Below are 25978 nucleotides of genomic sequence, written 5' to 3' on the forward strand. Positions count from 1 at the left end.
CATGTTTCTGGGTCCCAATCAATTCCTACTTTTGCGATGGCTAAGTGCACTTTTCTTGTGTTAATCCTTTCCCTCCTTTTCTTATATTATATTGTGCGATACGTAATGCAACCTTCTCTGCTACAGTCTGGTAAGTTTCCAACTGATCTTGTAATAGCTTATTTTGACAAATTAACATCATAGTGGTATTCTTGGCTTCATATACTGTTTTTCCTTCTGCTCATGTTCCTGCTGTAGCCTGGAAACATTATTCATGCATTTTACGATAAGCACACAAGAGGATTCAGCCTCTTCGCACTAGCGTGTTAAGGCACTTTTTGTAAACATGCAACCACTTGTGCTGTCTCAGCATCAGCTAAACATACATTCCAATTTTCACTCAGCCCAGTGCAACAAGCTCACTCGTGAGCAAGCATACCATAGGGGGCTACTGCCCACCCTGGTATTTCAGTTGGTATCAGGGAATCTGCCTTCGGTTTTCTGGAACGTCGTACCTGCCATAAGGCTCAGTTCCATTCTGAGTCTTTAAGTATTTCATGTAAGTTGCCCTCCCATTTATCCCTCAATGAAGTCAAGTTTTTGGGAATCATTGTTCTTATGCTCTGTAGCCATTGTAATAAACCCCATTGTCGACATCTGTTGCATTAGTGATTCTGTCAGTGGCCCAGCCCCACCCCGCCCCACCTGTGTGCAATGGATTTGGTTAGTGCAGCATGAGTCAGAAATTGTCCTGTGACATTTCATCAAGGGGAATGAGATGACCAGAGTCTTATAAGTGATCCACTGACTGTATACCAACTAGGGTCCAATGAAATCTGTCCACTTTCTTAGCCAGTTGTGTGAAACACACGAGCGCCCATAGGGAGATATATGTTGATATTGGGCTACATTCAGTGGGCTGGAAGCAGCCATGGCTCTGCACTTCTTGTTAAACACTTTCGCAGACATCCACAGGAGTCGATTCACCCTATAGATACACAAGTTCCAAGGAAGTGCCTTGGCTGAATCATCCCACCACACTCTCAAGCTATACTACCAGATTATGTTCAAAATCAGGGACTCCCAGTGCCTCTTCCCTATCTAAAGAAAGGCATAAGGCATAAGGTGTCGATGGTCACCCTTCTCCTGTTCATCCCCCACACCAATTCTCTCAATAGTAAGGAGAGAGCCTGGAAAAAGTGTAGTTAACTTGCAGCCTGATGTTTTGTAAATAAATATTTCAGCCTCGGTAGCAGTACCTTTTTGGCGAGTGCCACCCGTTTCATAACCGATAGTGGCAGCCTGCACCAAAAGCCTATCAATGTTCTTGCTGTCAGCGCCCTCTCGAGGGTACCCTGGAGCACATCCTGTTGGTCACTATACACCCAGACACACTGGGAAATTGAATGTTGTGTGCTTCACGGGACCCTGTGGACCATTGTAGGGGGCAACGATCCAACGCCCCCTCCATCAACAGAAAGAGGCAGGACTTAGCCTATTTATGTACTTGCTTGAGTATGCACCAAAAATGCAAAGCACCACAGTTAGAACCAGCAAGCGCGGGGTGTGGTCTTGCATGATTAGAAAGATGTCATCTGCAGACAGCAAGATAGTGAGTATGTGGCAATGGATAGGAACCCCGATCCCTTTGCCATTGTGGTGAACATGGCATGCTAAAGTATCCATGCGCAGAACGAACAGCAGCAGGATGAGAGATCACAAATCCTGCCATGACTGAAACTGTTGTGGCTGCTTAGAGAAGCTGCACCCATTTAATAATGCCACCACCAAAACTCATAGTGAACAGGTCTGCCCAAAGAAAACTCTACTCTAAGGAATCAAAAGCTTTGTCAATAGCTATGTGGAACAGCCCTCTGATGTTTGGTACAGTGCTGCGGCCAGGTACAAACCAGCATTGATCTTGATGTGTCAAGTGGGGCAGTACTCTGATCATCCTGTTGTCAAGAATCTTCCATAGGATTTTTCAATATAGGTTGAGAAGTTAGAGGGGCCGGTAGGAGTTGACTTTGAGTGGGTCACCGTCAGCCTTGTTTCACAACTGTGACCACACTATCCTGTTAAATTTGCTTTAGAAAATCAGATTATCAAGGCTGGTTTTTAGCTGGTTCAATTGTTTCCTGTCTAGCAAGATGTCACTTTCTTGTTTCTTCTCTTCCTCATCCATCTTGAGTGTGGTGTTCCATGTGTCCTTCTTGTTGCCATCCATATTTCACATCTTTGTTCAAACTCTTCCCAAACGTCTATGTTTCCATGATGTTTTGTTTACGTGTTTGCTGATGATGTCCAGCTTATTTGTCACCTATGGGGTAATGTTCTGTAAACAGAACATCTCCAATTTAGGGGCTGATTGCGATGCCGTAGGAAACCGCTCCGACCCTTGGCAGGAGCCGTTCCTACGACATCGTAATCAGCAGTTTGGAATCATTTCCAACCGACCCATTTGGGTGGAGTTGGTCTGAAATGAATCCAAACTGGATTTCCGAATGGCTTCTGACAGGCTCGGAGAGCCCGTCTGCCATTCGTAAAGCTTCCTGTAATCCCAAGGGCGGCTCTTTCCACCTGAGGGATTACAATGTCTGATTCTGACAGCCTTTCTGTGCGGCCTTTCCGACACAGAAAGGCTGTTGGAAGTCTAATTTGGGGGCCCCTTGCAGGGCCCCCATGGGTGCAGGGCCTCCGGATGGCGGACGAGGGAGCACCTATGGTGCCCCCCTGTTGATCCCTGCACCCTGTGGCAGGCACCTTGAGGTGCCTGTCACGGGGTGCAGGGATGAACTGCACCTCTTCTCTTTACAATGAGAGCATGTATTCCGGTCGGAATGCGTGCTCCCATTGTAAAGAATAGGACTGCAACTGAACAGTGTTCAGTCGCATCCTAATTGCTGGGTTGGGACCACCGACAGGTGGTCGGTCAGTCCCAGTACCCAATTGATATCGGACTGACTCCGGTCCGTCCAACATCGAAATCCGGCCCTTAGTTTGAAACAGTTTTGGGATTGGATGGATAGCTATTGGCTAAAATTAAACTTGGACAAAATGGAAGCTCTGGTTGGGTGCATTTGGACTGACCCTTGAACCACTCTGTATTGACTCTGATTGACCAAGATCTGAAAACCCATTGACTTAAAACTTCCATTGATTGAGACTCTCATTGTGGTCATTATGTCAGTTTTAAGTTCTCATCTTTTATGTTCTTCTCTTTATGTTAACATGTACCACCTATTACTTCTAATGCACAGTAGATTCTATTTAAAGCTTTCTAACAGAGAAGCATTGTTAAAAATTATAATCTTGATACAAATATCTTGTAGGCATGTTCAAGGTATTGAAACAATACCACTGCCTTTTTGATAATAAATATAGAATTCGACAACACAAAATAAAGAAATCACAGGTGGGGAAAGTATTGGTAGAGTCAACACCTTTACCTGCTTAAATTGTTCCATTTGTTTGAATGCATTAATTGGAGAAGCCCAATCAGCAACACTATAATGCTGAGGCAATACTAAGAATACTCATTGATATCGCACTTGTAAATGATGAATGAGTTGAACCTTTATCGTTCAGAGCATTCACTGCCTCTGAACACCAGGCAGGTAAGCTCCCATACAAAGACAAAATTGGGATCTTTGTAATGCACGCTCATTTGACCAAGTAATGCTAAGAAGGTGAAGGCTCCTCGCTGAGTCAAGCTAGGCTTCTCACAACCCCCTATCCACTTAAAACTGCATTTTAATCTTATGCAGCCCAGATTTGCGTGGAGTGCAGCTAGTATTTACTTTAACTGCTAAACTTGGCTCGTTAATTGTTTCTCTGTATAGTCCATTAATGGAGCATCTCTCTATAGTCCGAATGGTAAAATGAACAAGTTGTCCAACTGTAGCAAAGTAGTTGTTTCATCGCCAGAACCCAAATTTGTAGACGCCTACCCTGTGGCAGTTGCATGTTGGAACCTTTGTGGATTATAGATAAACATTCTTAGGAACTGCCTTCCAAGTATCTCTTCAGTTTAATTAAACCCTTTCCTCGTAATCTCAGTCTTGTTATGACGGTCTAAAGGGGAGATTGGACTAATGACCTCACAATACATTTTCAAGGATAGCAAGGTCTTTACAAAGTCCATTGTGGGTGACGGTTAGAGATGCAGGACAGGTCAAATAAACTGTTTTTTTCTCTTCCCTTTAGCCGGTATGTTGTTTTCCAGTCTAGCCATATCTGACAAGTGAGCCATAGATATAATTGTCATGAATTTTTCTATGAAACCCTATTATTTTTCTTAGTGCAATGTTGCCATAGTCCTTTCCTGCCGCAATTGACAGCTTCTGACAATCTCCCCCTCCAATGACTGCTTTAAATACACCTTCAACCGAGTATGTGCTGGTTTGCCTCAGAATCAGCCACTCTAGCACTTTAGCTTATCCTCAGTCAGTACTTGCAATAAAATAAATCTAATATTAACTGTCAGTAATCTTCAGGTAGATAGGATTTGCTCTTTTATCCGAAGACCCTATTGTGACAACAAGTAGACTTTGCATAGAGGCTATGAGGAAAGCAAAGACGAAGCCAGGGAATATTTCCGGCTTTGTAGAATTCATTCTATAAGAAGCACTGAAGATGTGTGTGTAGATGTTTTTTTTTGTTTGTTTTTTTAGTAAAAATTGTGATTTTACTTATGCATGATTGCTGCCAAAATTACACTTGTTGCCTTTAATATACTTTTTTTCTTGTCACAAAATTGTAAATCTTTTACTGTGACTCAGGAAAAGTATACAGAAGATGCAATGTTTGAATTGTAGTCTACAGTATCTGGAAAGTGGACACGTTTGCCTGTTGTGCAAACCGAAGACTCCTGGCGGCCTGTGGCTGCAAACATTGATACTAAGAAATGCAGGCATGTATTGAATTGAGCTTTGGAAGGCCCCTTAATGTTTGAGGACAGAAATGTTGTGCAGCTAATACATCAAAGTGAACCTAACTTGGAATGAATTACCAATGGAAGCTGAAGATCAGTTTAAGTGTGCATCAAACAAACTTCATTATGCTGGCCATCTAAGTTACACTGCAATTCGGAAAGTCTCTTAATTACTACCTACTATAGAAAAGCTGAAATTAGCTCTGAAATTAAATTGCTCCAGAATATGTTTCCTCCTCACTCGCCCTTACATGGACAAAAAAGGTTGCGTTACGGATATTTGCCTGCGTATAGATGTTTCACTCTCACAAGACACTCACCTATATATGTATTAGGAAGTTTCTCAAACTATACCAAATGAAATAAAGCTAGAATTGGGAGTTTTATACAATAATATAATACAATCAATACTCACAATTTTGAATTTTATTTAAATATACCATATGAAGCGATTCTCGAAATGGAATTTTATTGTAAGGTGTGATATTCAACTATATTCAATATGAAAATGTTTTTTATCCAGATCATTGTCAGTTTTGTTCACTAAGGATGGCTTTTCAGTTTAGTAACATGCAATCAACATGCCAGATGGTAATTGCTTGTTCCTCTTTACTGCATATTGAATTCATTTTCTGTTTCTTTCACTTAGGATCCTGTCAGGTTTCATAAAACGGCGGTACACAGTAACGTGGCTATTACCATGATCTACCTTGGGAAAAGTGTGCGGTTATCTCATGATGATATCGGCTACAAAGAGGAGATAAAGGTTTTTCAGCAGCACTGTGGGGGTGAAAACCTTTGTATCTACAAAGGCAACCTACTAGAAGGAGGTAATAATGTTAGTATTGTCATTACATAGATGACATTTCATGTGTAGTGGTAAAGAATTGTAGGACAACAATGCCACTATTTACCACATCAGGCCTCTGAGTACCCCCTGTTAGAGTTGGGGAATGTGATTGTACTCCTGGTTAACAAGATTTAACACTTGCTTGGCACATTTACATTAGTTTCGTGATTTCAGGTTTTATCCAAAACATACAAGAGGAGAAAATGTTGTTTGGGAATACAAAAAGTAGCTTTTCTCTTTTTGACTTAAATACCATTAGAGGTTTTGCTAAAAAAAAAAAAAGAAAAAACCAAGTAAAAATGCTGTTGTGAATTGAATCAAATTTGCTAAACTTGGAATCAAAGTAGACATTTTCTCAATATAGGTCCTTTTTGGGGGTTGCTGTGAAACCCTTCTGTAATTTTTTTAAAAATATATGCATTACAAACTTTTTGCAGTTCAGTCAGTGCATGTCGGAGCAGCGCTGCCAGTAATCCTTGCCTAAGGGAGTCTAGCTGGTGCAACAGCAAGGAAGACAGCAATTTAACAAGTGAAAGACCCCAGTTCCCGTCTTGTGCATTGTCTGGTATGTTTAAATCAAGCTCGTCAAAACGTTAGTCTAGGGCTGTGCTCAGGGCCAGCTTTAGCATTGGAGGCACCCGGTGCGACAACCTTTGCTGGCATCCACTTAACCCCAATGACCTGCTTCTTCACAGATTCTCTCCCTACTACTCCCCAATGGTGCCCGTCATCTCTTCATAGACCCTCTCTCAAATGCTTTTCATTTGTTTTATGATTCGGCTTTACGGCGACATAGAGCTGTACACTGTATTTAAGACATCTAGACATGTCTTTGAAGGCTCTGCTTGCTTTCTTTCTTGTTGACTTGTGTATGGAAAGTGTTTATAAATCACTGGTTTGCAGAATGTCTTTCTCTAGTTGCAACCAGTGTGGTGTTTATGCTTACTGCAGGAGTTATGGCTGTTTAACTAACCTGGCACTTCTTTACACGTTTATACCTCACCCTTACTCTGGTCAGTTGCGATTATAGTAGTGCATTTATCCTGCAGAATTCTCGTCAATACAGTTGTATTCTTTACAGTATATTTCACTATATGTGGCTTTTTTGGACTACTATTTACTGCTTGGCACAAAAGCCGTGCCTTTCTCCTTCCGCTCTGTCATTGACACAATTTTATCAGCTGTTTATTTGTGTTTGGTTTTTCATTGATACCGAATATACAGGTCTTGCAGTTTGCTTACTCTGCAGAAGAGCTCAGGCTTAAGAGTTGATACCTTCATGGTATGTTCCGTACTCTCTGTAGAGTATCTTTTGTATGCTTTGTGAGCATTTCTAAATATATGCATGCTGAGATGGTATTCTCAGCTTGTGCTCTTTGGACTCTCATTTAGGCTCGCAGAGTTCACCCTCTGTGTCGGGTTATTTCTCTGATCTGCGATATCATATATTCATGATGGTACTCCTTGTTCAGTACTTTGATATTTGTACTTCCATGGTCAGTATATATGATCATTGTTGACCACAAGATTATCATCTTGTGAGCCTTAAAACATTTTGTGTTTTACTCTTCAGGTTCTGTCACATAGCCTTTGCTCTTTGATTGGCTCTTTTACCCTTTCCTCTTGCATTAGTTTGTACATGTTCCCTGGTCATGGTTGTTTCTTTTCCTGGGATTATGTCATGCTATTATTGGTCTCCAGGGAGATGTGTCTCTCTGTCGATTCTATTCTTTCTGTTATGAAGGGTACTTAATATTCGTAACTTTTTCAGGGGTTGTAAGATCCAAAAACTGTTTTTTTACGCAAAAGAAGATTTATTGGTATTAGCTGCTCACTGCCAGTGCTCCAGAATATCTCCAGTACAGAGTCAATCCAGAACACTGCTATGATAACAGTAGAACTTAACAAATAAACACAATGTAAAGCAATGTAACTCAGTTCCCCCTTAACAATATTAATAAGACAAAACAAACAATATTTAATTGTTGTACAGTACTGACAGACGCCTGATCCTGTTGTTCCCCTTAATTCTTGTCGCCACAGATACCTTTCCTCGTAATCTCAGTCTTGTGGCGACGGTTTAAAGGGGCCATCAGACTGATGACATCACAATACATTTTCCACATTTTCCACTAAAGCAACTTCTTTTGAATGTCCATTGTTCATGATGGTTAGAGATGCAGGACAGGTAAAGAAAACTGTTTTCTTTCTTTTCAATGGACAGTCCCTTTAGCTAGTATGTTGCTTTCCAGGCTAGCCCTAACTGACAAGTGAGTCATAGATATAATTGGCATGATTTCTTTAATGAAACCCTATTATTTTGCTAAGTGATACCTTGCCTTAATATTCTCCTATTTCTCCTTCACTCTTTAGGCCTATCACAAATATCAACACTGTTTGCACAGTTGAGTCTCTTTTTCATCCACCATAGACACAACTTTGAAACCGTATCCCTTCCTTTCAACAACCTGAACGGGCTTACTTCTGTGACAGAGTGGGGTGTAATGCGATACATCCATAACATTTTCCTCAACACGTCCTTCCATACACCTCCAGATTTACGTGCTACTTCAACACCATCTTTAAGCACACGGTTGAAGCGCTCAACTTGACCATTCTCCCTGTGGCTCATGTCTGATATGTCTGATGCCACAATTTTTTAAGAAACTCCTCCATTTCACTCGACCTAAGCTGCACCCCATTATCAGTCACCAACACCTTTGGACATCCTTCTCGAGAAAAAAATTCTCTGAAAAATTCAATCACTACTTGAGCGGTGGCATGTGCAACAAACTTCACTTCCGATAATCAATTATAACCAACGCAAACCTGGCCTCATGGGGTAAACTGTTTTTAGGACCTGAAACATCAAACGCTACCTACTTGCAAGGAGCCTTAGGCCATGACACCAGCTTGAGGGAAGCAGGAAACACCCTCACTTTTTACACACTCAGTACATTCTCTAACCCTATGGTCTACTGTCTTGTCCAAACCCGACAACCAAAAGTTGGCTCTGATGAGACTTTTCATGGAGGATATTCCTAAGTGTCCCTCTTGCGCCAACTTTAAAATCTCTTCCTGCATGCCTCCCGGTGGAACACCCTTCCCTCCTTTGAATACCTAATTTCCTTTCAATTCAAACTCATCAGAAACATTTGCATAAGGTCTAACTTCAGGAGACACACATTTCTCCTTAGGCCACCCTTCCATCAAGTATTTTTTCACCATTAGACACATACCACCTTCATTCATCCCTCCTTTCCAATCTTCTTCTGAAATGCCTTCAATTTCCATACCCACAAAATATTTAACAGTTGCCTCCATTTACATTCCATTCTTTTTCCTCATTACTACTATTATCAGAACATGGCAGTCTTGATAAGTAGTCACCAGTGACATTGCTTTTCCCAGGAACATACTCTACCCAGAAATTGTATTCTTGTAATCTGGAAGTGAGCCTGGCAATGCATGCAGTGGAATTCCACCCACTACCTGGTAACAAAATTCCCACCAGGGGCTTGTGATTCGTCTTAATCAGAATTTTACTACCCCATACATAGTTGCAGAATTGATCAATAGCCCAAAAATATACCCAAAGCTCTTTTTCAATTGCAGCATATTTTCTCTTAGTCTCCTTTACCGTCCTGGATGCGAATGCTACACACCATTCATCTTTCCCACTTATCTGACTCTACACTCTGCCTATCACCTACAAACTGGCATCCACGGTTATAGCACACAGTTTGTTCAAACAGAATGACTTGAGGATAGGTGCCTTGATTTGTTGGGACGCTGCTTGTTGTCTTTCTGACCAAATGAACTCAGCCATATTCCTTGTCAGTTTCATGAGAGGCTCCATTTCAGTGGACAATCCTTGTTTAAACTTGCTATAGTATTCACATAGCCCAGCAAATGATAATACCTTCTCCCTATTATCTTGTGCAGGAGTCTTAACAATATCATCCACCAGTGATTTCTTAAGCACCACACCATCCCCTGACAGCGTGTGCCCCAAATACTCCACAGAGTTACGGAAAAACGTACAGTTTTCAGCCGTAAGAGTCAGACCACGCATTCCCAATCTCTTGTATACTTCTAGCTCATTATCCATATGTTGCTGCTTTGAAAATATGAGAATGTTGTCTTGGAAGCATTTCACAAATTTGTCCACATCCTTGAAAGTGTTAAACATTGCCCTTTGAAATATGGATGCAGCTGAGGCTAAAACAAAGGGCATCCTTTTGAATTGAAATAAACCTTGGGGTGTTATGAATGCAGTGAATTTTCTCGACCCATCAGTAACTTCAATCTGGTGGTATGCTGAACAGAGATCGAAGGTAGAGAACAGTCTGGCTGCCTCCAGCATACACACTACTTTATTGATGTTTGGAAGTGGATGTCATTCAACTGCCAAATTGGCATTCAAGACTCGCAAATCCACACATAATCTCATACTTTTATCCGGTTTGCGAGCCAAAACAAAGGGGGAAACCCTCTCCTGTGACTCCACCTCCTCAATTATGCTTTCCTCAACAAACCCTTCCAACATGTTTTTTAACTCCTCCCTCACTTTCACCGGCACCCCATAACTTCTGCTACACAGGGACAGAGCCATCTTTCACTTTGATCTTCTGGCTAAACTGGAACATTTTTCCTAAACTTTCAGCAAACAGACTGGGAACCTGCTGGATTGCGTCATATTTTGCGGGACTGTCAGGCACAATCAACACAGGTTTTCACTTGTCGGATTAAGGATGATACCTAACTTAGCCTGGTCTCTCCAACACAGTACATTGACCCCTTTGACTGCCACATACAATTTAATTTGAGAACTTCTGCTTTTAAATTCAATATCCACCTCCTCTTAATCCTCAGTATCAATCCTAGAGCCTTCAAGCTTTCAGCAATTATGTCAGATTTCTTGAGAGTGTCCAACTGTACTAAATTTTCAGACTGTTATACACAATAGTCCTTGGTTATAATAGTGCATGGTGATCCAGAATCAGCCATCAATTCAAGTTCAACATTTAATATACACACCACACATGTGGGAGTCCCCATAGCACCCTCCCTTTCCTTCACCGTACCAAAATCATTGATTGATAGAACTATACCACTCTCTCCTCCACCCTCTGCATCCTGGTTGGTATCGTCATTCACACATGAAACTTTTCCTTTAGTAGTTTTACTGCTATTGTTTTTCTCAATCTCTACATTCCCATGTAAAATGCCCAATGCGACCACATTTACTACCTTCCTTCCACACATCAGGGCACCGCGGGGAAGAGGCGATGTGGCCTGTGCTCCCACAACTGAAACAATTAAACAGTTTGTCACCATTCTTGTAATTGTGAGACCACCTCAAATTACTAGTCGCCACACTGCACACTCGTTCAGACGTCTTGCTATCTTTACAAAAAGATTTGAAGTACCAGAACCTGAAGTACATCGGGATGACCACTAGGAAGGTGAAGACACGGGTCAGTGAACACCGCAGCACGATCCGGTGCAGAAAGACCAACACCAAACTTATGAAACATTTCACGGAGAAAGGCCACAGCGACCTGGACCTCAAGTGGGTCGTACTAAAGGTTATGAATAAACAGAAAACAGACATTTCCAGACAACTCCACATCCGAGAACAACGCTGGGTATACAGACTCCGCAGCTGGGATAAAGGATTAAATGATGAGATACCTTGGCTGCAGCTAGCTAGTTAACCATACCGAATAAATCATCTACACCTTCTGAGTCAGCAACAGCTCTAAGAATCTGGTCTAGTGTAGAAGGGGCACAACCTGAACTGCTACCCACCAAGTGCCTATCTATGACACTGTACCTAGTGATTTATTTCAATGGACCCTCTAACAATTGCGCGAGTACTGCCCATACGCACTTACAATAACTTGGCAGAGGAAGCACATCGCATTGGTAAACCCCATGTTATCAACCCTGGAAACTGCATGCAGCAACCAATGCCGCTGACAATCAAGTGCGGGAATATTGCGCATGTAGAAGGGAATACATGATCTGTGATCAGATTACTGGAAATAACAATGCAAGCAATAGTAAAGTACCTTTAATGTATAGAGTGACAGGGACATTCACTGTGGCCCCTCGCATTACAGGGATCACGAGCGGGCCATACTGCAGCTCACTGATGAAATAACAATTGGGTTAAGACTGCACACGCCCGATAACCACAACTAGGGCAAGTGCTTCACTAGACTACTAGAGCGCATGTGCGCCACTGGGACATTCGGCTCCACGCACATGCGCAATACCGGGACATTTTCACCGCCGGGTATAGGCGTGGATATCGCTAGCTTGCACTCTCGTATACATGAGAGCGAGTTCCCCCGCGACTGCCTTAGTCTCGCAGATGAGGGGAGCGGCCATATTAAGAATACCGGCACGTTCTGACCAATGCCAACAGGTCCGCTACAGACACGCCTTCCACCAGGCGGCCAGGCAGTCCCAGAGAAGGACACAGGAAACTCACATAACTGGCCCAACTAACTCTAATTAGTGCACCAATTAACCACGGCACCAGAGTATAAAAACCCTCTGAGTCTCACCATTTACCATCAACGGGGAGACAGAGAGAGGACGCCTCTGGGAATAACGGCTGGAAGCACTGAAGTCAGACAGTAAGAGTGTGTTTGAAGGAATGTTAGCGTGATTTTGAATGGGTGGTCCACAGTATGGGATACCACCATGTCATGTTTGCCAAGCTGGGAGTCCTGCTCCTGGCTTTTTATGTATGATGGTAACTAACTTAAGCTACCACTAGTGACTACATGTATTTCTCCTTTCAGAAAGTCTAAGTAGGTCCTTCCACCACAGCCCTCCCATGGAGCGTGTAGGGTAGAAATACAGGGTAAGAGTTGGTTTGATACCGCTTTTATGTGACTGTATGAGTACACGTTGCACATGTCACGTGTCTCATAAAGACCACACCACACCACCACGCGCGCAATAGGTATGACGCAGGATGGATGGTCCTAGTATACAATTTGTTCACATACTCACACGCTTTGGTTTGTATGTTTCCCTTTACTCTTTCCTTTTTCTACAGAGTCACTCACAGTGGTACTATACCAAGAGGGAATTATTGATACTTTTTTTTAAAAATCACAAACCCCCCCCCCCCATTCTAGAGACAGAATCTCCTTCCTTGACACTAGGTGTGAGGAGGTGAGTCCATAGGTAATAACCCCCTTTGGTCCTGAAGAATGCTACGTACCCTTCGGGGACACATTAGCAGAAACATGTCGACCGCATTTCACACGGTGAAGGGAGAATAACATCCCACATCACCGTTCACTCAGTTTTTAACCACCATACATTTACCACTTGAATAAACATAGTATATGGACTAATGTAATGGTTTTTAAGTCACTTATCACTCCCCCACAGCCATGACTTAGATTTAGAAGTGCATCCCTGTCTCCAGGTGTATGCCCGCCCTCTATCAAACCAAGTTTTTAGAGGGCGAGGACAGCCGATGATGAAGCATGACACCGGGCGGTGTGTGAGGCCTGTCCGTAACTTTTTATGGATGCCCCCACTGGTGCTGCATCTCATTAGAACTCTGTAGATAACCGTAGGAATTTAATCGAGGGGCAGCCCATTTTTGTGTATTCATAAAATAGAGGAGGCTGGCTTGCCCCTTGGCCCTGTGCCTCTGGTTCCCATCCTCTGCAACACTGCTGAGGTTAGTGTGTGTGGAGTACTAATAACAGCCCACAAATTTAGGACACCCATTATCCACAATAGTTCTTGGACCTTCTTGCTCCTGAAATGTACAATAATCTGGCCCCAAATCATCTCATCTGTGATAGGTCCGTAGATGCAGTTTGTAGACAAGCCTCGTAGCCGAGTGAGAAACTCCTCAAACGTTTCACTCTCTTCCTGCACTTTGGTATACAACTTAAATCTATTGAGAGCAAAACTAGTAATAGGTTTAAACGATTTTGCATCCATAGCATAGCGTCATCACATGCATTTCTATCACCACCGCCTTGAACTTGCGGTAGTGTTCTAAAGACTACTTGCCACTCCTCGTCACCATTGTAAGATCTAAAAACAGATTTGTTTTATAAATAAAGATTTATTGGCAGCAGCATAGTACAGTGCACCTGCACACAGCCAGTCCTCCAGAATATCTCCAATGCAGAGTCAATCCAGAACACTACTATGGTAAAAGTAGAACAACACTCTGTTAAAAATAAACACAATGTAAAGCGATGTAACACAATTGTTATAATGCTTTGCGTTATTTCTGAGGATTTCTTCTCTCTGAAGGTCATTTCCCTCTAATGATATACATTTTCTTCTCTCTGAAGGTATTTCTACATGTAGCCATGAGGGAACTAGGCTTCTGCCTCATGGTTTCTACATTTTATAGATAGCTTTATTATTATTTTACTGGATCGTTGCTCTTCTAGGGCACAACTCTTTTAATTATTTACTTAACTCTTGGTTATAGTTAGGTTCGCACTTTGCGAATTGTGGTCCCTAAATGACATATACCTATTGATGATGATTTTATAGATCGTTAACCTTGGGTTTCGCTAAGCTTAAAAGTTTATTTTTCATACTCTTTATTCTTATTCAACTTTAGACTCTATTTCTTGCTGATACTGTCTTAGGCAATTTGCATTACCCTGACGTTTTAGATGGCTATTGCTTCCTACATGGTATAATGCCAGTATGATTTCCATACTATTCTCTCAGCATTGTATCTCTTTGAATTTTCAGCGTTCCTTGATTTCTACAACTATATAAGAGATGTGCATGCACTGTAAGAATGCAAGATTATCTGTGTGCATGAGTAATTATACTAATAACAATTTTAATGCCACCTACTAATTTATTTAGTTCTTGTATAGTGTTCCTCCTCCCAGTGCAGGGTGTTAGAGTGCTCTACTTCACACACACATAGTTTTTAAGTTAAAATATCTTTATTTGGCTAAAAACAACAGCCATAAAAGTACAACGATCTACACAGTTATATTGACTTACTTAGATAAACACATTCAGTACGTTAAAAATAATTTTTGCCTGGCAGGTTTTTCCTGATACTAGTTGTTGTAAAGCCAGTAATGCCTGTTTGACTCTTGTTATCTTTAAGTCTTGCAAAACTGATTGCATGCAGCTCCTTGATGCTGGTATATAACATAAACATCACTGTTAGACCTGGCTTTTTCAGCGGGCTTATCCCCAGACTTTTTGCCTTTTAGCCTCTTGTTTCTGACCTGTTTTTGTTGGTTTTATGACTCTGGGCACTTTACCACGGATGATCAGTGCTAAAGTGCATATGCTCTCCCTGTAAACTGTATTTATGGATTGGTGATTCCATGATTGGCATATTTGATTTACTGGTAATCCCTGGTACAGTGCACTGTGTGGGCCCAGGGCCTGTAAATCAAATGCTGCTAGTGGTCCTGCAGCACTGATTGTGCCACCCAAATGAGCAGCCTGTAAATGTAACTCAGACCTGCCACTGCAGTGTCTGTGTGCAGTTTGGTACTGCCATGTCGACCTGGCAAATGCACTCACTTGCCAGGCCCTAACCTTCCATTTTCTGACATGTGAGTCACTCCTAAGGCAGGCCCAAGATAGCCATGTGGGCAGGGTAGAGTGTATGTGAAAGGTAGGACATGCCCTGATGTGTGTGGCATATTCTGCCAATTTTGTTTTTCACTATTTAAAGGCTATCTGTCCTACAGGATAGAATGGGAGTTTATTTATAAAATCTTATAAATATAACTTCCCAAAGGGACAAGATAGAAAGATGGAGTTTAGTATGCCAGAACTCAGAATATAAAAATGCAACTTTTTGTAAAGATGATTTTTATATTGTGTTTTTGAAAATAACACTTTAAAAAATGGGTATTTTCTTGCTTAGCCATCCTGTGTGCCTCTACTGGTTTGTGGATTGACTGTCTGGCTTTTGAATGACAGGGGATGGGGATGTGCATTCTCTCAGACGGCCACCGGAGGGGGTTGATGTGTGTTCTGCCTTTCCTGGATGAGTCAGGGCTGGGCTGAATAGACCTGGGCTGCATTTAGAGCGGGGGGGGGGGAGATTTCTTTCACACTTTAATGGGTCTGGTCTGCCTTAGACAATGCTCTCTCCACCTCTTGCCGGGCAGCTGCACCAGAGAGGACAGAACTGGTTTTGACTGGGCAAAGGAATTTGTGCTGTAAAAAGTGGGGCCCAGACCCCTGAACTATAGATCACTGCTGAACTAAGGAACCTGCCAGGATGACGGACCGGGAAAGCTGGAGGAGGAGTCCTGACCCTGTGCTGTGTACTGTTGGGGTTGGTCTGCAGTGGCTGCTTCTGTCTTGGATATGGAAAGGACTGGTCTGTGCTTTCATCATCCTTCTGTTAGAGTTTTCTGCAAGGGCTGAAGTAGATCTTGCCTCCTGTTGGAAGTCTCAGGGATAGAAAAGACTTCAAAGATTACTTCTGGGAATCAAAAGTAACCTTTGCCAAGGAGTAGAGCTGGAGAAATTGAGGATGAATACTGCCCCTGTGCTGTTTGCTGTCTGGGGTTGGCATGCAGTGGCTACTTTTTGCCAAGGAAAGGAGAAGGACTTTGCCATGTGCTGTGTCCACTGCTTGAGGAATCTCGAAGGGCTCAAAATGGAGCTTGCGTCCTGTTCTGAAGTCTCAGGCACACAAAGACATCACCCCCAATCCCCTCTGAACTCCTTTGCTTTGAGTTCTGGCCTGCTTTGAGGTGCCTGCCAGTGTTCTGGACCTCTGGAGGTTGTTTTGGGACTGGAAACTGCAAGAACAGTAAAAATCGACACATCGCCTGTTTCCAGTGCATCGCAGCGGTGCAAGAAGAAATTTCCGATGCATCGTCCCTGTGGAAGTATTGGCGCAGCGTCTGCTAATGGCTGAAGTGTCTGCCGTGCGATGAATCCTGTGCACCTATCTCTGATGTCCGAGATCACCGCACTGATTCTCACGCAGACCCTGTTGTGGAACAAACTGATGTATCGAGGGTACGCGGCTGAAATCATTGCAGCGCATCCATCTTCTTCACACATCGCATCGTACCAGATTGTCACGCCTCGCTTCGAAGAGTCAAGTTTGTCGCATCGTTGGGAGATGCAGGAAGAAACTGCTGCATCACCTCCCCACGCAGTAAGAAACCGGCGCATCACCTCCTCTCCAGTATTGAACCGACTCATCACCTCCCCTGGCAAGCAGTAAGGATCCGACGCATCAAATCCCCTGGAGCAAGGAACCGATGCATCTCCTTCCCTGAGTGTAAGGAACCGACGAATCACCTTCCCTTTTAGCTTGCATTTTTCTAAGCATTCCAAGGTACTTGGTGTAAAAGTATTTGCATCCAACATTTTCTTGGAACAGAACTGTTTCTACCATTTAAGAATCATATTTTTAGTACTGTATTGTGGAGTTTTGTCGCTTGGTCTTGTTTTGTTGTAGATAAAGATTACTTATTTTTCTAAACTGGTGTGGTGTCCATTTGTAGTGTTGTCACTATATTACTGTATGTGTTCACAAATGCTTTGCACACTGCCTCTGAGATAAACCTGTATGCTCGTGCCAAGCTACCAAGGGGGTGAGCAGAGGTTATTTTAGAAGTACTTCCCCCTTACCCTGACTAGTAAGAAGGGCCCCTACTTGGACAAAGATACCTATCTCTGCCAACTAGAGACCCCGATTTCTAACAATCACTTTGCTACAATAGAAGGATTGCAATTTATGAACTGGGGGTAACAAAATGATCTTTGTGTCAAAAGTGGTAGCTCACTTACTTATCTACATACATACAAATCTGTGATTTGCATGTTACACGATGTGGTTTGCAGCAGTCTCATTAACCCTCTATGCTACTTTATGAGACAGAACTATGATTGGACAAAACACAGCACTCTCCCAGAACTGCATTAACACCACAATTTATAATCCCTTCAAAATTGCTGAGCACACATCTCTGCAGCTGGTGTCTTAACCCTATAAAATATTTTAAAATGCTACCTCTTTGTGACTGATCAAGTAAACTAGATCCGATTTGATATCACGTGTCCAATTTCTTTGCAGCAAATGTGTAAGCTGACCTGTCAGAATTTGCTTTTCAAGCTGTGCCCCTCGTGACCCCACCCACTTTCCTCTGCCATGCCTTGTCCCCCAGTTGATGGGCTCCTGGAGAAAATGTTTTCCAATTCCAGCACTAGATGCCGTTCCTTTTATTCCTTGCGGTTTCTGCAACCTGTCTGATGTTGGGTTGTATGTCAGGACTCATGAACAAAAATAATGTACAACAGAAATATTGTATCCTAAATAACTTTTACGAAACTATCATCCCATTGGCTGTAGATTTTGTATTTCTAACTAAATTGGTGTGATTCTTTTTGTAAAGCGTGTGTAGGACACGTATTTTTGTTAGAAGATATTTTGGTGACCATATTCTGATTCCATGCCATGACCGTTTTTGCTACAAAATAGAACATCAAATTCAAACATGTTTTTTTTCAGTATGGGTACATTCAGTTACTTAGCATTTAAATTAGATGCAATGACAAAGCATGAGGCTGTGGGATAATTCTATAGTGAATAGGTGTGAACTGTATTGTGTGTCTGCTTATCACTCTACATGCAACCTGCAAAGATATCAAACTAAATGCCAGACAATGCTTGTTTTTGTAACTTTCTTTTGTAGACCACTGATATCCAAACAGGATATGTAAAACACTGCATTTTTGGTATTTAGTTATTTATTTGTTTATTTTTTTATGTATTCATTCATGCATGTTTTTACAGACCCCACTATTGCTTACAAGCGTCCTTGCGCTAAGCTAGAAAGGGTCCAATGCATGAAGCTCATGCCACTGAAACTACACACCAGGTAATAATGCACTTTCTATTCTTCTGTTTCACAGAGACGTTCCAGTGCACGTCTAGAAGACACCGTGGATTCCCTTTTAGCCTCACATTTTATATCAATGCAATACTGGTTGATCGATTAAGCTCTTGCTGTGAATATAAGCATCGAAAAGGTGCAAGGCTTGGCGGAAAACATGGATACTTTAGATTTGTGAACATCGAAGGAGCTTCTCCATGCTACAGGTACATATGCACCACGTATTCAAAGTTACATCGATTTATTTTGATCCTGGGCAGAAACACACAGCGAAAGTGGATACAGCGGCCTCAGGAGCTGCAGACAAGTGGAGGTTGCCCACTGACGGGTCTAGAGAAAGGAGGCCTCCATGTCACCCCACATATGGTGGGCTCCTCCAGTATTACCCACAGTACCTGGTGAGAGCTTATAGTGTTGGGGTGGTAGGAAGAGGATTATGTTGTTAATTCGGCCCATTTTTCATGGCGATGCAAAATGAGGAACACCTACCACCAGACAATAGGCATAATTCTAATACAGACCACGAATTTTCTTAGCTTGATATGTGGTCCTTTTCAGCTCCAAGTGCATATGATGTCAGGGCGACTACAATATGCAGTGGTCTTCTAACTGTGCTTCAGGAGCAAACAGAAATGCATGTGCTATAAGGTGAGTCGCAGTGCATGCTATTCCCTTGTGCTGACACTGGTATCTCTCAGGCTCCTTCAAGTGTGTGTCCTGGATCTCCATACTAAGACACCATTAAAAAGTATAAAACGGACTGCTCGGAAAATGTGTTTGATCTGGAAAACCTTCCATTTAATCTTACGCAGCAGAAATTCCAGACACTGCCGCAACTTTTCGGAGCAGTTAGAAGACGCATAGGCAGAGTATAGATGGAACGGGCAATTACAAAACCAATTCTTTTTTATCCATCTGTAATAAAGTCCTAGTTTTATGATTCACAATATCAGGTGGTCAACCAGCGTGTAATACAGGTACATTTGGTGCTAAATGCATGGTTCATTCTTCGACTTGCTAACTGAATGTACCCCTTAAATTCTGGGCCTCCTACTCCCCACCCCACTGCTGATAACTTGTTTTGATATTTGGGACAGTTCACACTTTAAGTCTGAAAAAGCCTGACAAAAACCTGTGAATGGCGCAAAACACACAAATACACACATGCAAGGAAAATTAGGACGAACGATAAAAGAAGAAATAAAAAAAGGGACAGGGACAAAATGTATGGGTCAAAAAATGTTTAGCCTTTATACATTCTTTGGACAATAGGATATTTGCGGAGCCTTCTGTTACAAAAAATGTGAACATATGAAAGGAGTGTTCGTGGAGTGGTTTATTGAGCCTCTCAGCGCCAAATTCCACCAGGTGGAGTGTTGGTACGAAAAGCAGAGAGAGTGCAGATGGAGGAAACACCATCCACTATATTGGCTATGAATGAAGCACACATATTACAGGTACAGATATCCTCCATATTTAATTCTGTGTGAATATTTACCTTTTGTTTTGCAAAAGACACATTGGGCTAAAATATAAAGTATATTCTCAATCACCAGTAATGTAGTTTATCCCCCACAATTAGATTTTCCAATAGATACTTTATTTATTTTGAGTAATTTCATTCTTTGTATGGAACACATTGTTTAGCTCGAGCCTAGGCAGCATGCATGAGCTGTCTGGAAGACCTGCAGTATCAATACAAGACTTTGCTCCCGTCTGCTGCCTTCTCATTGGTTCATTGTACAATCGCTCTTTTTTGCCGCCTCCTAATTGGTCCATGAAGCGATACCTCACTTCCATTTTTCTGCACAGAGCAGCACCTAACTACCATTCTTTGTGTTCTGGGGAGAACTATTTTTTCCAATTTCTGTAACATGGCGACCGCTCCTTGCTTTTGGTTTACAAGGCGCCCCATACAGTGGATACAGCAGAGCTCGCACTGCCATTCATTGAGAGCAGGGTAGCCTTGAATGGGAGCCAGGCAGCGCTCGGTGTCCTGCTCGTCTGTGCTGCCAGGCCCGGCTTCCAGGGTGACTCTGAGCATGCAGTCTTTGAGTGACTTTCTGACCCATGTGCATTCACCTCTTCTAAATAACTACTCTGGAGCCTCTCCTGCTCCTCCTCCCGAAATTGTTACACTGCTGCACGCCACGGTTATTCTTTAAATATGGCGGCCAGTTTCACAACTGGTAAGTGTAGGAGGGAGGCTTGCATAACAATTCTGAATGCATTTCAGAGCTCAACTTGATCTATACAGATTCTTTAAATGGCAAACGCATCAGATGTAGAAGGCAGTCCTATACTATCCAAAGAGTTCATGAAATACATCTCCTACTCTGCAGCAGTTATTCCTGACCCCGATGGAATCTACTTGTGGGAAATGATCACACATTTTCCCCCAACAGAAACATTTGGTCGCTAAGCCCCAGCCCGAGCCTTGGGGATTTGCAGTCACCAGTCCTGGTACCATTAACCTGTGGATGTATGTGTTTGCTGATTAGTGTGAGGCGTGTTTTGTCAGGACTGTTGCATCCACCAAATACATGCTTGCTAGGGAGTCTGGGGAGAAGGCAGGGCGAGGACGGCTGCAGCCCTTTCCATGCCCGTACGAACCCTGCAAGTGGATCCAGCTGAATGAGTGAGCCACGCACTCCGTATTTATTCTGCCTTTCCTCCTGCAGCGCCGCCATGGAAAATGGGAGCATCGGCATATTCAACACGTACTGCTCTCTGTCCTTTGCACACCACACGGTGCTCATGCACACTGCCCGCAGCCCTCGCCCTTGCAGCTGCCGAGGCTGACAAGTGGGAGTTGCAGCTTCCACTTGAACCAGGTTCACAAAACTCTTGATGAGGCCCGGATCACAGGACCTATTTTTGGTTATAAATTGCAGATAAGAAAAGAGTTTGGCAATCTTATCCACTTGTGAAATCTGTGCTGCGACCCCCTTGCACGTTGAGTGCTCACTCTGCCTTTACACTGTCCTCTCTGCTTCCTGCCAGGTCTGCTCACAAGCAGTGGCTGATGATCTCTGAAAGTGGTAGGGTTTAGTATTTCTAGGAATACCAGTGAGTAAAATAAAGGAGTAAATTAGACTTTTCCAGGCACGTTAGGGAGTTCTCCAGAGATTGCCGCTGGCCGCGTCCCACGCAGGGGGACATTGGCAGGTCAGCCTTCTAGTGGCCACCCGTCGGAGCCTCCCCCCCTGGTTCCACCTCTCTCAGGACAGGATGCCGCGCCTCGGGAGGGCAGGCCCCAATCATTGGCCCTGCCGGGGGAGGCGGGCCACTGGGCTGGGCGGGGCTAGGCCTATTTATGCCTCCCGCCCCTGCAGATCGCCTTCCTGTTCCCTCCCTCCAGTATTAGGCCCCTGGGGTTGTCAGTGTCGTGAATTACTAAATTCCACTGAACTGGAGGTGTGACCGGGTTTTACACTAGCAGAAGTTTGGGAGTGCAAGCCTCCACCTAGGGGGGTGGCTGGCTGAATTTGATGAACTACTTCAAACGTTTCACAGCGCTGCACGTGGGAGAGTGTCAATTACCTGTGCATACTTCAACCAGACACCCCAGAATGAGAGTGTCAATTACATGTGCATACTTCAACCAGACACCCCAGAATGGCATGCCCTCATCTACATGGTAATCATTGAGAGAGCAGAGAGCGACCATACCTCTTGAACTTTGCACTTCAACTTTCTAGTAATAGAACGGGCTTAACACCGTCTGAAATGAGCATGACCAGAGATGTGCTGCTTTCCAAGGCAGACGTGACCCAGGTATTGGCAAGATAGAAACACTGCCAACTATGAAGATGTGAACGAAATCATAACTGGGGCTCACAACAAATTATTTGATAAAATAAGAAGTTTCTTTTTCAAACCACTATGTCAGGTGCCACGAATTACCTATAGCGCAGCAACACCGGTATAACAAGGACTGTAGGCAAACCTATTAACTCCTTGCAGCAGCAATAAAGTCTAAAAGCTAGCTTCTATCCAACAAGCAAGGAAATTGGATACGCTGTCCCAGTGGAGAGCAAGAAAAGATTGGGATGAACAGCGGGACTAGTATAAGACTCTATCATCCAATTTAATGTAACTTAATTTGCAAGTAGAAAGGCTAATACGAGGAGATGTTGCTAAGATAGTGGTCAGTTTGTAGTAAACAATAGGATAATACAATGTGAAAGGAAGCAAACGTAGGGAGTTAATGGCCGAAAAGGTAAACATGGCAGAGTTAGCAGTTTTATCGATTGTTCATTTATTGGGACTGGCATGCTGTAGGAAGGTAAGATTGTCAACGAATCATTTGCCAACAATGCTGTCACCAGCTAAGGTTTGTGGCAGTAACCATTCAGAGACCGTGACATGAAGCAGCCAGGGACAGTGAGCATATGTTTCCCGTGTGCTGGGTGAGAGTACATAGACTGTGGCTGTTGCCCCCGTACTGTCTGATGCTCATAGCTTTTAAGGGCCCATCCCCTCATTAGATACCCGTGATGTCAGCTTGTGTTTATATACGTAGGGAAAGTGGTTAACTCGCACGTTACCTTCACCCTGCTTATTGTGCTGTAGCTGTTGGGAACACACACTTCTAAGCCAGGAAGGCCCCTAATTTGGCCAATTGAAAAATCATAATAGGATTGCAGGTCCATAAGCGCCTATTTCACCAATGCCTTGTTACCCATGCCATAGTTTCCAGCCTGAGAAACAGATTTAGGTGTTGCTCTTTCCGCTCAGCCTGTCCTTGGAGCCAGGGAGTTGGGAAACGTTCACAAATTTGGGTCATCGAGCTGACAGATGTATTCTTCGGCAGCTCAGTCAGACATATTGGCTTTATCCGGAGTCATGAAAAGGCGTCCATATAGCAGTTACGTTGAATGTTTTGCCCTGCCGAGAAATCATGCAAACCTCGAAGCAGCAGCAATTCGGGCACCTTGACGCTATCAATACATCACCTTTGTAGACAAAGTGGAAATTAAAACCTTCTTCGTGCTAGGATATGAAGGGTATCGATGGATTGAAGAATTTCAGCCATGGTTCAGTTCTGGCTCCATATGTAGGTGCTAGATCTTCCCCTAATTACGTCAGGAAGATCTGCAGTCGCATCGCTAAGAAAGTTAGGAACACCATTCACGTCTAAGCTGAACGGCAGTGGGGCCAAAAGACATCCTTTGTTAGTCTGCCCTGGGCTCCTGAGTAATGTTGCAAATTAATGCGGTCATGTACGGGTTACAGAACAGGACCCATAATTTAGCCCAGTAAAAGCTAGCTCGCACCTATAACAGCGAAGGGAGGAAGGGGGGCTCTGGCAGCGACGGAAGCCTCCCCAGAGCTGTGGCGGAGTTACAGGGCGATCTGGAGGCAGAACGGTACAGTAAGGGTACCTCTGCGACAGTCGGTACAGTAAGGGTACCCCTGTCCGGCACATTAAGGGTGCCCGAGCCAAGGTCCAGGAGCCGAAGGAGGTTCTGGGAAGACCGCGACGGCGCCCCGTTAGTCCTTCGGGCGGTTGGGGGGCCTGACCAACCGGGGGTGTGCCATAACACGCTCCGCCCCCCGTAAAAAGGGGGCGGGAGTATTAGACAGATCTCGTGATCCAAAGGAGGATCTGAAAAGTGGATCTGAAAAGTATGTGCCGCGCTGTCGGGCATCGACCCACCGTGCGTGCTGGCTCATAAGGCGGGCGGAGCAGCGAGGGGCTGCTTGCCCTGGATCGCCAGTAAGATAACCCACTCTATCGTCATACTTATGTTGTATGAAATAAACCTGCAGCAGTTCTTCACCCATAACGAATGTGTCAGTGTAATCCTTGGGTGACGTCTGTGCATGCGTGTTGAGTGGAGCGGATGACGGTGTGGTCACTATGCCGCTGGCCGCGTCCCACGCAGGGGGACATTGGCAGGTCAGCCTTCTAGTGGCCACCCGTCTGAGCCTCCCCCCCTGGTTCCACCTCTCTCAGGACAGGATGCCGCGCCTCGGGAGGGGAGACCCCAATCATTGGCCCTGCCGGGGGAGGCGGGCCACTGGGCTGGGCGGGGCTAGGCCTATTTATGCCTCCCACCCCTGCAGATCGCCCTCTGCTTCCTGTTCCCTCCTGGCCGCGCGAGATCCCACCCTTTCCGCTTACCCTGCGCGGCGCAGGCAGCGCACTACTGGAATGTTATAAAGTTTTTTCTTGTGTTGCAGGCGGAGTTACAGGGCGATCTGGAGGCAGAACGGTACAGTAAGGGTACCTCTGCGACAGTCGGTACAGTAAGGGTACCCCTGTCCGGCACAGTAAGGGTGCCCGAGCCAAGGTCCAGGAGCCGAAGGAGGTTCTTGGAAGACCGCAACGGCGCCCCGTTAGTCCTTCGGGCGGTTGGGGGGCCTGACCAACCGGGGGTGTGCCATAACACGCTCCGCCCCCCGTAAAAAGGGGGCGGGAGTATTAGACAGATCACGTGATCCAAAGGAGGATCTGAAAAGTGGATCTGAAAAGTATGTGCCACGCTGTCGGGCATCGACCCACCGTGCGTGCTGGCTCGTAAGGCGGGCGGAGCAGCGAGAGGCCACTTGGCCTAGATCGCCCGTAAGATAACCCACTCTATCGTCATACTTATGTTGTATGAAATAAACCTGCAGCAGTTCTTCACCCATAACGAATGTGTCAGTGTAATCCTTGGGTGACGTCTGTGCATGCGTGTTGAGTGGAGCGGATGACGGTGTGGTCACTATGAGATTTATGATTACAACAAAGTTAATCCGACAGAATGAAAATGGTTACCAGGATGTGCGTTATTCTAAGGGGCCTTTATGCAGGGCTGTTTTCCCTTAATCCCATTGTTCCTTTCTGTTATTGTTTTCTTTGTACAGTGTTTCAGACTGCTCTACCTAACCTCCCATGCTTTAAACACTTGGTGGCAGAATTGAGCAGCTGATGTGCACACTGGCGAACAGCCCTGTGTAGCAGCCATCCAGTCTTTCCCCTGTCTGCCAGTGACTATCCCTGGTTAAAAAGAATCTGATTTTAGATGAGATACCCCCATTTCATTCCTTTTCAGGAATGCAGTCAACATCACGTGGCACCTTTTCTGTGGGCAGGAGGGTATGCTTGCAGTTCTGCTGCTACCAAGTGTCTACCTGCCATTACTCTGACACCTCTCTACCTCTGTCTGTCATGGCGGTGACGGTGTCCCCCTTCACCCTGCTCTCATTCTCTCACACTAAATTGGAAACCTGTCTTTTTGGCATGTGTTTTTTAAACTCATGTCGGGGCCCCTCGCCCCGAGTCCATTTAAATTAGATGTATATTGTCTGTGTGTT

General features: G+C 44.1%; 1 protein-coding gene across 2 annotated transcripts in view; it reads left to right on the forward strand.

Annotated features, from left to right (window-relative positions):
* ERICH3 (glutamate rich 3) overlaps window positions 1-25978 on the forward strand; it is a 554163-nt gene that overhangs the window by 210389 nt on the left and 317796 nt on the right. For both annotated transcript variants that reach the window (XM_085602275.1, XM_085602276.1), the window contains exons 8-9: window positions 5562-5742; window positions 18693-18879. In XM_085602275.1, the coding sequence (XP_085458401.1) occupies window positions 5562-5742; window positions 18693-18879 (368 nt within the window). The remainder of the gene's footprint in view (window positions 1-5561; window positions 5743-18692; window positions 18880-25978) is intronic.

Source organism: Triturus cristatus, chromosome 4_2, assembly GCF_964204655.1.
Source record: "Triturus cristatus chromosome 4_2, aTriCri1.1, whole genome shotgun sequence".
Taxonomy (NCBI): Eukaryota; Metazoa; Chordata; class Amphibia; order Caudata; family Salamandridae; genus Triturus; species Triturus cristatus.